Consider the following 15,589-nt stretch of genomic DNA (forward strand, 5'->3'; position numbering starts at 1 on the left):
GGTACTTTCCTTCCCAACCACACACTGCTTGGCTAAAAAAATTGATAGGTAACACTGACCTTTAGCTTGTCATAGCGGTCACTTAAAGCTGCCACCTGATGGTCACGGTGTCGCCCGACCAGTTTACACAAGGCACAAATTAACTGGTCATCAGTCACACAGTACATGTTAACTTTCTCGTCCTCATGCTCCAAGCACATTAATCCCCTGATGTGAGAGTCCGGGATGGGCTCGATGAGACGGTGGCCGGTGAATGGCTTCTTATTGGGGTGAGTGGCTTTCAGGCACTCCTCGCAGTAGGACACCTCGCAGGTAACGCAGGTTTTCACCGCCTCCTGGGCAGGGTCCTGGTCGCAGAACTGGCAGAGGACCTTCTCGCAGGACGACATGCTGTTGTTATCGAACGCCCGCTCCCGGCGGGTCTCGCTGGGGGAATTGGGCCCACTGACTGAGGCTTTCTGAAACCTGTCAATGATGTTCTGCAGGGTGACGTTGCGCTTGAGCCCGTCTAGACCACGCTGGCTGAGGGTGATGACATAGCGGCAGGTCGGGCACTGGAAGGCGGTGATAGACTCCACTGGCTCGTTGGTGGCGCAGTGGGAGACCAGGATGCGGTGCGCGCAGTTGAAGCAGAGGCTGTGAGCGCAAGGCAGCAGCAGCGGGTCTTCAAACAGCTCTAGACAGATAGGGCAGGTCAGTTCTGACTCCAGTGTTTCCATCTTCAGGCAAAGCTTTCCTGTGGCGTCAGCGAAATCCAGGGAAGCTGATCAGCTATCTGGAAACACACGTAAAATTCGATTAGGCAAGAGAAAACATGAGGGGTCAGCCGTGGGGGGTTGTCAACTTTCGCCACTGCTCCCTGGTCTGTGAACTCACCATGCCGGGCGGGAGAGCAATCAAAAGTTTTGAACCAGCACATACACACATCAAGGTATTTAAACTGTTTTGTTTTCCCCCCTCTCTGTTCACTTAAGAATGAAAAAACCCCAAATGTTCTTAATTTTTTTTCTCTTTCCCTTTCTCTCTCATGCGATCGAGAAAACAGCAGATGTTTCTGTGCATTATTAAAACCCAAAATGATGAACTTCGAACAGCCTATTACAGCAAAATTAGATTTCTTTTGGAGATGCTACTTTTGGCTTCACTCATTTATTAGTAAAACTTTTTTAAAAACCCTACAAATTTGCAAAGCATTAGTACTTTTTTAAAAACCCTACAAATTTGCAAAGCAAGGATTAGTATAGAGTATTGTAACTGATAAGTTTAAAATCTCTATTAGCATTAAAAGAGTTATTTTATCAGATTGAAATTTTCACTTGCTACTATAGCAATAGCACAGCATTTGGAGCACATATCTGTGTTTACTTGTGCAAATATGTGTATGGATATAAACACAAGGAGTAATGTTTCTAAGGAAGCATGTGATATCCTACATATATGTATGGTATATATCATATACTGATATACTCCTATGTATTTCAAGAACACATGCAGCTATATTTATATGCACCTGTATGTTCGTGCATATATATAACTGTGTATATATGCCAAAAAGTATATCACATACATGCTTGTAGTAAGATTAATATAGCCACGGGAGCACACAGTACTGTAGCTGAAATGCCCAAATGTAGATGCCAAACAGTAGTTTAGCCCAAATTACTGCTGATCCTAATCACTAATACAAGAAAAGCCTCTACACAGTAAGAAAGTAAAATATAGTGAGATAGTAAAATGTGTGATTTGCCTAGGAGGGTTTGTGTGTGACATGCATTTATCTGGCTTCAGGGATGCCAGCTGCCCATCCAGCCAGGGAAGCCGAATACAGGACATTGTGTAAGTATCCATTTTTGTATGAATACTCTCTGCTGCTAAGACACACGAACTATGGCTTGCTTTAGTGAACTTATTAAACCCCTGAAGTGGATTTGGATGAGAATCAATGATTTTTGAATGGAGGGCATGGGATTTTCTGGAGAAGGCAGCAGTACACCCCCATCACAGATCAACTGAAACTTCATTTTGCTTCCTTTCCTGCGCTCAGTGTTACAGAGAATGGTTTTGAAAGAGTCGCCCTACGCAGCTCTCCCTGCCTAAACTCCCATCAAGGGCCCGTCACTGCCACAAGCAGACGGGTCAGTGAAGCAGAAGCAAAAGCTATGCTTCACACTCACAGAGCTGTACCTCTTCACAGTACAATCTATTTAAGCTTTGTTGCTCATAACTGAGGATGGCTTCAGATGGCACAGCTGCATCGTCTTTACACTGTAAAGTCATTGTTCTGTTGTGTGAACTCTTGACTCCTCCCCTGGCCAGGGAAAAGGACAGAAGGACAAGAATCCCCCACAATCAAACCTTGATTCATTAAGGGTGAGAAAAGCTACAGGGCTCATTAGCAGGCTTGGGAACCAAGCATGCTTGAATCTTCTGTACTTCATGACAATTAGTGTGGGGAGCGTTGTGACAGTGACAGGAATGCTACCTATAACCCCAACACAAACCAAAGCAAAAAGGAAAGTTCAGCAAACAGTGGCAAGGTTCAGACTTCACCATTGGTATTTAGTCCTCCTTGCTGTGTGGGAAGAGTAGCAAGGCGTCTGTTCCAGAGGTATGCTTAGAAATTAGGATGCTTTGCCTCTTTGCACTAATGCGTCCTTTTATTCTACCGAGAAATCTGAGCATTTAAAAAATGCACTGACCCCATCACAAAATTTGCTTTCCTGTGTCTTCTGTGATGCTGATCTCATTTGAAGTAATGTTCAGTTTGCCAAAGACTAATTCATTTATAGCTATCCATCAGTTGCCATAATTGCATGGTGCATCTGGTCAAAATTAAATGTCTGGAAATTTAATATAAGCAGGAAGACAACTCCCCTCTCAGCCATAGCCATGCAGCAAAGAAGAGATTAAAACCTTTTCTGCAAATGAAGACCAGTTTGTCTTTCCTCCTCTTCACTCTCTGTCTCACAGAAGTCCCAGAAGATCAAAATCTCATTCACATTGTTTGAATCCCTTCCACACCACAACTGTCTACCTCATCATCCCCTTATCCTGCAGGCTAAATGCTGCACTGGAAAAGGGAGAAGGGGATTTGGGCTTGGCAGGAGACAATATTTAAAAAGACAAACTAATCATTGCTCATCTATTGGCAGCCCTGTGAAAACCTGCCAGCCTTTCAGGTTTGTTTCTTAGGACCATGTTCAGAATACAGGGCTTTCTTCTATGCTAATCTTTCTGTGCAAAATTCCTTCTGCTCCTCCATGTGCCAAACAGTTTCATTCATTCCATTTCCTTCTTAAAGCACTTTTTTTAAGCAAAGGCTTTTTTATACTAATTGTATACAAGAGAGGTATAGATAAACAGCTAGAAGCAGCAGAAAAACATTTGCATCACTGCCTCATAGAAAGATGTTTGAATCACCATTGGGGCTCTACACAAATACCACCATCTCAATTGATGACTAACTCTAATCTATCTGACCTGAATGAGCAGCAGTTCAGCCCTAACTAATGCTATTCAGTATGAGCAAGGATGCCAAAATCTGATCTCAGACTGTAAACATCTTGGAATAAGAACCTATCTTCCAAGGTAAACAAAGCTGAGCACACTGATAGAAACAAAAAAATTACCTTTCCCTGTTTTCTTTTGCAGTTGCAAATAAGTCAAAACACACCACACCTGGGACTGAATAATGAATCCTTTGAGAGCCCCTCACCAAAGAGGGGCTGCATTTTCTGGACAATCAAATGATTACTCTTTAATCCACTTCAATTCTGCTTTCACTTTTAAATAGGTGCCTAAAGTACAGATGAGTGTGCTGATGATCTAGCTACAAAATCTTTCAAACTCACTGGCCCTTGCCTTAAGGTTTCATATTGAATTTGTTGGGTTTTTTTTTCCTTGATGACGGTAGAGAATCCACAGCTACAGAAAACTGGAAGACTAGGCAGAAATACAATATGCATGGTTTATATACACATATGGTTGTATTCCATATTCAACTCAGCTCAAAAATTGAAAGGCACACAGCCTTCAGACACAGGAAGGAAAGAAGGAATTTCTAGTACACAATTTCCCATTAGCAAAAATATGGAATTACTGGCAGAATATTATATTATAACCAAAATGTCATTGAAATGACAAGTATTATTTTTCTACCTACAGGAGGAACTTTTAAGACCGGATATCAAAATAAAAGTGATTGTCAAAACAAATGTTATTTAAACAACAAAAATATACTTAAATAAATTTGCATTTTTGACATCTCCCCAGGCACATAATGATTAGTTATGCAGTATGTTGTAAACATGCACTAAATGAAATCCCCAAATCAATCTAGTTCATTGCAAGACTTCTAGTAACACTAGTGGAATTAGCATCTCTGTACCTCTGGTTACAAGCATGACATATTTTGTAGGTGGCATTAACACCATCATTTGCCAAGACATAGCCTAGCAGCAACAGTGGGATAACTTCTGAGATAACCAATTTAGGAAGGGAAAAAAAAGTTGCTTCAGAGAAGCAATTGCAGCCAGAGAAGAAGGGAGTGAGAGTATGTTAGAGAAACAGCTCTGTGGACAGCAAGGACAATGAATAAGGAGATGGAGGAGATGTTTCAGGTGCAGATTTCCCTGCAACCTGAAAGGAACTAGATGAATGTGTCTTTACAAACAGATGGTGTGAATCTGCTTGCAAATAGGGCCAGGGACTTGGTGGTAGGGAAGTAACAGGAGAAACCATCAGTTTCAGAAAACAGTACTAATTGACATGGACTGCTGCCCAGCCAAGGTCTTGATAAATTCCTGAACTTTGAGAAAAAGAACAAGGACTTAATAGAGCTATATTATACAAAGGATGTGTATGTGTGTGTGTGTGTGTGCGTGTTAAGGGGAACATATAATAGGTGAGTTGGGAAGTCTGTACCTTCCAAGTGCCTTAGTCACTGGGGAAAGGGAGAGGGTGATGTGGCCAGGAAAATTAGGATGAAAAGGAAGATGCATCCTCCAACAATTTGAGACACCCCATGGGGAAATGCCCTATGGCCTCTCCCTTTGTTCATGAATAAAGTTACAGGACTCCTCTATCTCCTTTCTGGACATAAACCTCTCTGGCAATGTGAATTTTTCTGCACAAGCCTGTGGTGAAGACCATGGTGAGGCAGGCTGTCCCCCTGCAGGCTGCAGAGGTTCATGGTGGAGCAGAGATCCAGCTGCAGCCCTTGGAGGACTTCAGAGCAGGTGAATGCCAAAAGGAGTCTGTGACCCTGTGGGAAGCCCATGCCAGAGAAGATTCCTGGCACGACTTGTGACCCTATGAGGGATCTGTGTTGGAACAGCCTGTTCCTGAAGGACTGCACCCTGTGGAAGGGACCCACACCAGAGAGTTTGTGAAGAACTGCACTCTGTGGGAAGGACTTACGCTGCAAAAGTTCTTGTAGGAACTGCTGTCTCCTATGGGATGGGCCCCACACCAGAACAGAGGAAGAGTGTGAGGAGTCCTCCATCCGAGGAGGAAGGAGTGGCAGAAACAATGTGTGATGAGCTGACTGCAACCCCCATTCCCCATCTCCCACTGCTGCTAGGGAGAACAAGGCAGAAAAATCAGAAGTGAAATTAAGCCTGGGAAGAAGGGGTGGAGAAGAAGGTATTTTCTCATTACCCGATTCTGATTTGTTTGGTAAAAAGTTAAATTTATTTCCCCAAGTTGAATCTGTTTTGCCTGTGACAGTAGGTGAGTGATCTCTCCCTGTTCTTACCTTGACCCATGAGCCTTTCATTATATTTATTCTCCCCTACTCAGCTGAAGAGGGGAGTAACAGAGCAGCTTTGGTTGGCACTTGGCATCCAGCCAGAGTCAACTCACCACAATATAAAACCACACTTATAAATGAATGTGTCAAAAATTCTAGTATCTTGAGATCACTTCTGGTCAGTAAAACACTGCAGAATTCTCCTCACACTGAATAAATACCTAGCTATTACAATAAAGCTAGCAGGCAATGTTTTAGCATGCCACACAGTGTCTCCTGCTCTTTTTCTATTCCAGCTGGTCCTACAATGTTCAGGAAAGGTGAGAACAGAGTCTATCAGGAGTGGAAAAGCAGTGGAAAACAATGTCCTACAAAACTTCACTTTCCATTGTTGCAAAGGTGGAGCTCACGGCATGAATTAAAGCTGTTTCATTTCAATTGTAGTGAACTCAGTCCTGTTGTAGGAGGAAGCAGCTGTAGGCCATTTCAGAATTTTTAAGCGTCTTACTAACAAATAGCACTGGGCAAAAGAGTTGGACTTGTGACATGTTCCAAAATTCCTTGAAAGTTCTCTCTGGTAAAAATCACAGTTTGTAGTGGTTTGGTGAACTACAGCCAAAATATGCCAAGCTTGAATAGCATTTTTCTTTGTCATGTTTTCTAGCAATTTACTGTGTTAAGACTGCCATGGAATGGCTGCTACAGTAAGGCTATTTCAGCCCTGGTCCTCCAAACTCATATACAGGATGGACACAAGACCACCAGTTAATTTAAAGATTGAACACCTGAAGATTAAGTATTTTTGTTGAAAACACTTGCCAGCTTTTTTGGCTAGAAAATGAAATTTATTAAACCGCCATTATACAAATACAAAAAGAAATTGAATACAAAATATAAGTATGAAATGAAATAAAATGTGCATGTGTGTGTCCATACATATACTTAAGCCTAGGATATGTACAAGGGGAATTGCAGTCAACACCCACACTATTCCTGAGTAATCTATGGAATGCTTAAGCAGGTTACTACTGTAATATGGAGCTGTAGCTTTCAAAGTGGCAACATTTTTCTGTTAAGTGCACAATAAAAGTAAAGTTTTATATTTTTTTTTTGTCATAAAAACCTGCTACAGGCTATTAAAAAAACCCCAGCTTTCAATTTCTTCTGTTAACAGTGGAAAAAATAAGAAGAAAATACTATTCTTTTTGCCTTTTTTTATCCTTTTCTAGGATATACACAAAATTGTCTGGGAAAAAACTTTTCCTTCTAACAAGTGAACGCGATTGTTCCACACCCCATTCAATCAACGTTTCAAATACAATCAAACCAATAGCCCAGGTAGTCCCTAGTACATCATGGGTTTAACCTTCTGCACCACAGATATTGAAGTCTGTGAGTACTCATGATGCTAGCAATTGCCAGCAGCACAGCTAGTGAGATGTTCATATAAATAGTGTAGTTTGTGTGAGTAGTGCAAAAAGAACTAATAATCAAACATCATATTTTTTTCTTTAGAAATGTTTAATGGAAACTTCTACAACAGTAAAGAAAGTGAGCTGCACACACCCCGAAGCAAGCAAATACTTGTTTTCCCACTGGCTTTTATCAAAGCAGCGTGAATTAATAAATATTCAAAGGATAGTGTCTGCTCAACAGCTCTCGATATGCAAAAACAAATGTTCAGCATGAAAGAAAATTACTAGATCATCCTATTCATACATTTTCATTGACAGAAGAATGATCATCTGCCTTGTCTAGAAGTTACATGCAGTGTTTCCATAATGTTGAGATAGTTGTTTTCAACATTTAAATTATATCAGTACAGCAAAAGCACACCTGCAATGCTGTTTGCAGTGATATAAAGTCTTGATAACATCCCTTTCTGGTTGAAACATATGCTAGTAGGAAAATATATTTTTGAAAAGATAAATCCTGTTATGTTATTCAGTGAGACAAGAACATCTCACAGAATTAAGGTTTTTGGCACAACATCACATACTCCTTCTCAAGGGAGATAAAACAATAACTAAGGCTCAAAAACTAACAGACGAGAAAAGAAAAAGATCAAGTCCTCTAAATCCCAAAGCAACCAATAAGTTTCTGATTTAATATTATATATTGTAACATATTAGGTACAACATTACACATGTGCACATAAACCTATACTACTATACACTTGGAATGCTTTTTGGCCTTTATTTTTTATGTTTCTGCAACTCCTGTAGCTTTACATTCTTTAGATACAGGATTTAATATTTCCTCAAAATTCTTCAGGGGAAGGAATGCAATCAATTGTTTAATCTTTAGCACATGTGAATCAGCATTGACCTCCGATTAAATATATGGTTGACGGTCTGTTCCAAAAATATCCTCCACTAAATTCACACTCTTTCTTTGAGAAACTGGTATTTATTCTGGAGTATATCATAGCTATGTAAGAACAAATATCAAGCTCACATCTTGGTCTGGATACTGGGAGCTTGGAAAACATGTGGAGCAAGCCTCAAAAACTTACCAAAGGGAACAAATTGCTGTACACCACACCATTCTTCCTACCTCACTCATTTCAAGCTAAGAGCATTCTTGATATAGATGCCACGCCACAACAAAAGGAAGGTCAAATAATTTTACCCACCCAAACCCACCAGTTTTAATAAGGCTTTGGTTGCATGGTAGAGCTGCAAATCTCCCACATTTCCCCAGCTTGTGTAATGCCTTAGGTGACACGGTACACCCTGATTTTTAACGTAGACAATACAGCAACAGCAATACTCAGAAATTATGTGCTCCAACACACTCCTTCTAGTCACAAGGGGTCACACACAGATATGTTAGTGCAGCTTGGAAACACTGGAGCCATTAAGCTGCTGCGAGTTTTCAGAGGAGGTCTTAGGGTGGCAGAAAGAAACTATTGCATTCTCTTCCCACCAAGTTGTTCTGTGAATTCCTCCCCACAGCTAAGTAAAGGGATTCATGGACACTCCTTAAATTTGTAATCATGTCTTCACCTAGATAATGACATTTTAAGTTCTCACGGAAGAGTACCAGGGTCTGCTTTCTTATCAAAGAGAGCATTTAAAATAACAGCAAGAAGAGTCCCAGGAACTGGTACAGGTATGAAGGTGTGACCTCACCACCACACAGAACTTAAATTACCTGCAGTATGTATTTTTGACGAACTAAAGCTCCTTGTATTTATAATCACATTACAAAATACACAGTGTTAACCTCTCACTGTTCTGTTCTCTGGTCCTCGTATGTGATCCTCAAAAAAGCCTGTAAAAGATTTTTTACTTTTTTAAAGGAATGAACACACTTTCTCAGAGTTCTAGTCTGTAGATTTGCAAAGAATACAAAGAGATTCTGGCTATTGCAAAAAAACCCCTCTACTGTCTGACACTGAAGAGCTCCTTCTAATTTATGTGTGCTGTACTCTCCGTACACTGAACTCCCTAAGATCAGTGGTTTATTTAAAAATCAAGATTTTAATCAGGTCATTAGAAGGGGAAATTAGCTGTGAACTGTGGGAAGGTGGAAGATACGGAACAAATTATATCTGTGCTCTGAAGGTTATCGGGTTTAGACCTCTGACAGAAACCTGTCAGGAGGAAACACCCAGCTCAGGCTTCCTGGGTCTGAGAATAATAAAATGGGAACCAGCAGGAGGACGACTCCCTCAGGAAGGAGAATCCTGACACAGGCCCTCACCAGACCCTGAGTCCTGCTCTGAGAGAAGTGGGGACATTTCCCATCCTACTGGTGTCACATGGGCACGTTTCTGCCACCACAGCTTGGGGTACCAGGCTCCTGTTCTCCGTTAGCAGAATAATTTTTAGGAGCATTCTTTAGCTCTGTAGACCCAAACAGAAATCTGCAAGTACCTGGTAGCAAATCACTAAAAGGAAAAATGAGACTCCAGTCCCTCTCCTGCTGCAAAGTGGTTCCTAAATGCAGATGGTGACATTCATCTGAATGGGTCTCTACAGGGTGCCTTGGAAATCAATGGAAAGACATGGCCATCTCTAAAGCCATCTCATTTAAACAAATTGAGATTACCTTCAGTATTAAGTGATCTGTGCTACCTAGATATGTTTATTTTATTCCAGGTATGAAAGGAACTTCAGAATCTAAGAAATTAAGACTACATCAACTAACAACTAACTCTTTCCAGTGTTCTTGAGCTTGAAAAAGAGAAAATAGAGAATCTAACATCTATTCTTTTTTATTCTGACGTGCTCAACAATCAGTTGTTCAGCCAAATTTGCTTCCAATAAATATCTTTGAATTTGCTTAATTTCTATTGTTCTCTAGCCAAAAATCCAAGAGGAGACACAGAAAACTGAGTCAAGTTGCAGGAGAATGATCCCAAAGCAACCTCTTTTCAGTTGACACCACTGAGGGGGGGGTTTTTCTGGATTTAGATAGTTCTGGTCCCTGCTGCATGCAAAAGGCATGTGGACAGTTCCTTAGAACCAGATGCACTAAGTCTTAAGACCAGCCTGCTTGACATGACAAACCTAACTTCAACTTCTGTATTTCATTCATAGTTTTTTGACAAAGCAATAGTTTACCTTCCTATACTGCAGATCATGAACCAGGTCAAAGACCCCTGTCCTTCCAACTGCTCATCCCAGTCTCTCCTGCCATCTGCTGCAACTTTCTAAAAGGTTTTAAAGGGTTACATTTCTCCCACTCACTGTACCAAGGAGTGTAGTAACAACTTTACTAGTCCTCTCTTCAGATTGCTTGGCATTACCAAATGGCAGCAATAACCCAAATATCCCAAAATAGTTAGGGCATGTATAAAATAGAGCATGATTAAAAATTATGACCCTGACAAAAGAGGACACAAAATGAAAGCTGCATAATCAACTGAGAAGAGAAAGAAGTACAGAATTGTATTTAGTGGTTAACAAGCTGCAGTTGTTCTGCCCCCAAGACACCCAAGGGCTTGGCATCCTAACCCAGCCTGTGGAGTGATGTACCACCCCTTCCTTAAGTTGAGACACAAAGTCTTAGTCTTTATTCTTTCCTAATAAAGCTAAATACTAAGAAGGTGACAAGGTTCCACCTAACCTCTCTTGAGGACTTCCTAAGTCATATCAATTGGTGTTTTATGTAAAGATCCAGCAGCGCTTTATTGTTTACCAGAGACATGCCCATATGTTTTATTTCTTAAAGTGTTACTTTGCAGAAACATACCACAATAAACCCTGGTGATCCCAAATAGTTTCATCTATGCATTTACATCCTTTAAGAATGTTATCCTTTTAAGGCTTTTTAAAGACCTGAGACAAAACCGGTCATTATCCACAGCCGCGTAATCTTGCCGCACAGTTTTTAGTAACCACGCTGTGGCAAAACTTCATTACTTTAAGCTAAGAAATTAAAAGCAGCAAAGGGTGCATTGTATCAGCAATGCAATTTGAATCCTGTGTTGCTGCTGTATAACAGCCAGAAGATCCAGTATCAAATTTATTCTCACTCTGCAGAGTGAAAGGTTGTCTTTCTGAGCTGTCACTATAGAGTGTCTTTGTTTCTTAGAGTCCCAGTTTCCTCCAGCCCTGAGATATGGATAGTATTTGCTTTGTACAGCTCTTCTCTGTTCAGGGAGATCCTGATCCTGGGAAAAGCCATGCTGAGTAGCCTCATTAAATGAATAGGAAATGCTTTTTTTACTACCCAGCTATGTCTGTCCTCTGACAACACACACACATATTCATCCACACGCACACATGGACAGGATCCAGAACTACTTACTAGTTTGGTTAGACTACTTACTAGTTTACTTGACACCCCCAAATTAATTGTCCTGCAGATAATCTTCAGAACATCCCAAAAGGGAAAAGGAAAAAGCAACTAAAGTGAGCAATTTCTTCTGAATAATTGTATCAATACCAGCAAAAGGCCTCTCAAATAAAAGGTTCTCAATATCACTCACAAAATAGCTTAGTAGCTTTTAAGGGAGAATGGAAAAAAAAACCCAAAACAATAGCTTAATTACATCCCTTTAGAATTTCCTCATCAATGACACAAAAACGTCTCAGTTTATCTCAAAAAAGAGAACAAAATTGTAGATTTCCTGTCAGCTGGCAAGCAGGTCAGTGTTACTGTAATAACTAGAGTAGCACTTGAGAAAGAATTACTGGTATGCATCTGCACAGCTTCCAGCTTTTTCTTCTAACAGCTTCATAAATACCTATTTTCAAACATCACTGAATGTCATCCTTTTCTCAGACAATTGCTTGTCGTGAAATATTTTACTGGGAAAATCACATGACGATTCTGTACCTGTGATCTATGCATGCTGCTGATTCTCCTAAATGTATGCTGCGTTTTGTGGGCTTTTATGGATATAGAATTTGCATATAAAATAACCGTAGTGACCAGACCATCAGTCTGAGCATACTGGTACCAAACATGCATCCTTTGAAAAAACACCACCTCTCAGCCATCATACTTGAAACATGTCACTGCTTTAGGTTAAGTAACTTCATCAGTTACAAATAAATAAATGGAATTTGAAAGACTTTGCACAAGGAGTGAAGCAGGTTTCAGGGAATGATTGTATTTTTAAAATTTTTCTCATGTAAACATCTATCTCAGCCTTCATCTGTTATTTTAAAAACAGAATTATAATGTTCCAGATGTCGTTAACTCTGTGCAGATGCTAATGCCCCTTTATCTCTCTAGCTGGTTTTATGACAACTAACAAGACAATAAGTCCTTGTTTGAAAATACAAGATGAAAAATGTTCCATTTTTTCCAGACTTCCAAGTACTAAAAAGATAATTCATCACAGCAACAGAGCAAACCTCAACTCCTCCCTGCAACTGCTAAACACATTATAAAATACTTCCTAAATTACTTGCAATGGCAAGCATACACATATGCATCTGCTCCACTCCCAAAAAGCCACCCAGCCGCATACCCACCGCTGGATCCCGCCTTACATCTTCTGTGGGGAACATTGCTGCGGAGACGGGGACCACGCTGGCCCTCTCAGGAACCACCAGCAGCCCAGCTGGGACAGGCAGTAGCAGCCACCACTGTCCCAGTAATCCTGTGGCAGCACTGACTGCGTCTGCAACTGCAAGACAGTTGTGGCTGAAACACAACAGGAAAATCTCCCCTACAATTGCAGGAAAACCCGCTCCACCTAACCGCCTCCGCCAGGATCTGTGCTCCCAAAGCCAGTCCTCCGCGCTGCACCCACAGCAAAACACCTCCTCTCCCTCCCAAGGGCCAGCCCTGCTGGGGTGAAGCAGGAAGAAACGGATCTTCTTGCAGAGCATCCCAGCAAACCACCAAGGGCTGTGGTGGGACACTGCTGACTCATGGCTTGGGTGAGGGCGAGCTTGGCTGTGGGAACAATTTGCCCAGATTTGGGGCTGGCAGCACCCAGCCATGTAATGGGAGGCTGGCTTGGACTGGCCAAACCTGCCATGCTCAAAAGGAACATTTCTAATCTTGCTGTTCTCCAGAATGGCAGAACTCTGCATGACAGACTTGTGGCAAATAATTATTTAACTTCTTTTTTACTGTTTTCTCAAATTATTCAAAAACATAACAGCACAAAGTCCAGCGGTTTGCCAAAAATGGGGGCAATTAGAGAGTACTTGTGTGAAAGACTTCTCTTCCTACAAACACTAATCTCTGAGATTCACCAGGTGAAACACAAGATGATAGCAGTTGCTTAATTTTCTTTTTTTTTTAAATTCACTTTAACTTGTATGTAAGCAGCAAACTGCAACAGGAAACTGCAAATGCTTTACCAAAGTGCCCGGGAGGAATCCTGACTGAAGTCACACCAGACATTTGGTCTCCAACAAAGGTGTTAAAAAATCACACAAAGTGGAAACAGCAGGAAAGAATTGCTTCCTTGTGTTCTCCGTTTTTCATGTTGCAATGCCCTCTTTCATACAATGGTAACAAAAAGTGAAACAAAACATACCTCAGACATCTGAGCATAAGGTTGCATATCCACACTTGTCTTAGGTTTTCCTTCCATGAAAGAGCCTGCACTTTGTTCTTTTGAAGCAATAAACAACTATTGTGATTATTTAATTTCCTATTCATTTCATTTCCTTGAAACAATGGGCCAGAGACCTCATACAAATACATACTCTTCATAAGGCTTTTAAAGGTTTTAGCTGGCAACGTCTGTTAACTTGTGTGTGGAATAGCAGCTTCTAACAGGCGAACTGAGTATGCAGAAAGCAAGACAGATGTGCAGAAGGATGACGATTATTAGAACCCTTTTCCATGATATTAAATGTCTATGGATACCTTATAGTCAAGTTATAAGCAGCCCAGTAGAAGCCATAGCACAAGTCCTAGACAGAAGAATTTTAGATTCCTCAACACATATCCTGTCCTTGATCTTTCATTAAACAGCATCATGTAGTTTCCTTGGACTGGCTCTCCAGCCATTGTACTCATCCAGATGCATTTGTGATCAACCGGCCCAAATGATTCTTGATTCTATGATTACCAGATGCTGTCTGCTGCTCTCTTTGTCCACATTATCATCTGCATTTTCACGCCCTTTGCTTGCAGACAACCAGCCACAGTCTGAAGCAGTTTCAATGAACAAACATTTATTTAAATCTTCTTCTCTTTCAATCCTGAAAGTGATACCAATCATAAAAGCGATGCCAATTTCAATAATCTTAATTTTGCTGATACATCTGCCTTAAGTCCTGCATGTGTTTTACTTCACTTTGAGGGCAACAGTGCATGTGTTACGATAGACAACAATGAGGGAGATTTCAGAACTTAGAGCTGAGTATCTCTATGTGATGGTTTGTCAGAAAAGGCTTCAGATACTTTCACTGCTTATGCACATATATGCACATATACACATGTATGCAAGTGAATAATTATAAGTTCAAACCCACAGCCTCATAAAGTTGTATTTGTGCCACTGGTGATGCCAGCTTGTTTGAGTTATCATTCAAGAATATTAGCTTAGATAAAGAAGACATCTAACAAGTATCCTCTGCCACACTAATCTCCCTTCTTCCACTTTTGACCTCGCATGAACTATAAAATAGATGTCTTCTAGCCTTCCTCCTCTGCAATACCTATTGAAATTCATGAAAACCTCAATAGAGATGTCTTCAGATATGGAACTGGATTCTCATATAGCAGAAGGACTGAGATACATGACTGAAAATAATCAAATTACCACAGTTTAACATATCTTTAGTGCTCAGAGCCAACACAGCTGTGCATTTGCGTTCTTATGACACCTACCAAGAGCTTTGGTGAATTTTACAAAGGAAACAAAAGATATTTCAACCACCAACAGCTCCTTTCTGCTAAAAATTACCCCCTTCACCGCAGAATCAGTAGATGAAGTGCTGAACCATACCTCATGTGTTTCTTCGCATGGTATAAACTACAAAAAATGATTGCTTAAGGTGTGTATGGTTGCAGTAAGTTACAGGAGTGAAAAGAAGCAGGTAGCTTGTCACAGTAATTTCTTAAAATATGTCAAAAGATTCAGTACATATTAACTGGCAACGTCCCTAGCTCAAATAGGATGTGAAGAAATTCAGTCTAAGACTCTGAGCTAATATATTACTAGAGAAATAAGTCACTGTATCTAAATTTAGTATAGCTTAAAGTTCAGAGTCTTAATGAAAATCCATCTATTGACGCACTGTAAAATTTTTCTTTCATCATGTGTGGGTTCTAAAATGATGTATTTCTGATGTCAGAGTCTCCAAAATGTATCTATTTGCTGTGCAGCTCCTGTTTCTGCCAAATTCAGAGTCAGCTCTTCATGGTAAAAGTTTGATCAGTGTGATCCTGTTGTTTAAGGGAGCATTGAGT

At 40.6% G+C, this 15,589-nt stretch overlaps 1 protein-coding gene and 1 long non-coding RNA gene across 6 annotated transcripts in view; one reads left to right on the forward strand and one right to left on the reverse strand.

Annotated features, from left to right (window-relative positions):
- MID1 (midline 1) overlaps window positions 1-15,589 on the reverse strand; it is a 249,910-nt gene that overhangs the window by 101,752 nt on the left and 132,569 nt on the right. For all 4 annotated transcript variants that reach the window (XM_048329100.1, XM_048329093.1, XM_048329111.1 and 1 more), the window contains exon 2: window positions 60-775. In XM_048329100.1, the coding sequence (XP_048185057.1) occupies window positions 60-719 (660 nt within the window). In that variant the 5' untranslated portion in view covers window positions 720-775. The remainder of the gene's footprint in view (window positions 1-59; window positions 776-15,589) is intronic.
- LOC125338416 lies at window positions 772-10,363 on the forward strand. Of its 2 annotated transcripts, none has more exons than XR_007208297.1 (3): window positions 772-931; window positions 1,789-1,836; window positions 9,856-10,363. It is a non-coding gene; the product is annotated as an uncharacterized LOC125338416 (long non-coding RNA). The 2 variants fall into 2 exon arrangements; XR_007208299.1 differs by lacking the exon at window positions 9,856-10,363 and adding an exon at window positions 6,414-6,873.

The sequence above is a fragment of the Corvus hawaiiensis genome, chromosome 2, assembly GCF_020740725.1.
Source record: "Corvus hawaiiensis isolate bCorHaw1 chromosome 2, bCorHaw1.pri.cur, whole genome shotgun sequence".
Lineage (NCBI taxonomy): Eukaryota > Metazoa > Chordata > Aves > Passeriformes > Corvidae > Corvus > Corvus hawaiiensis.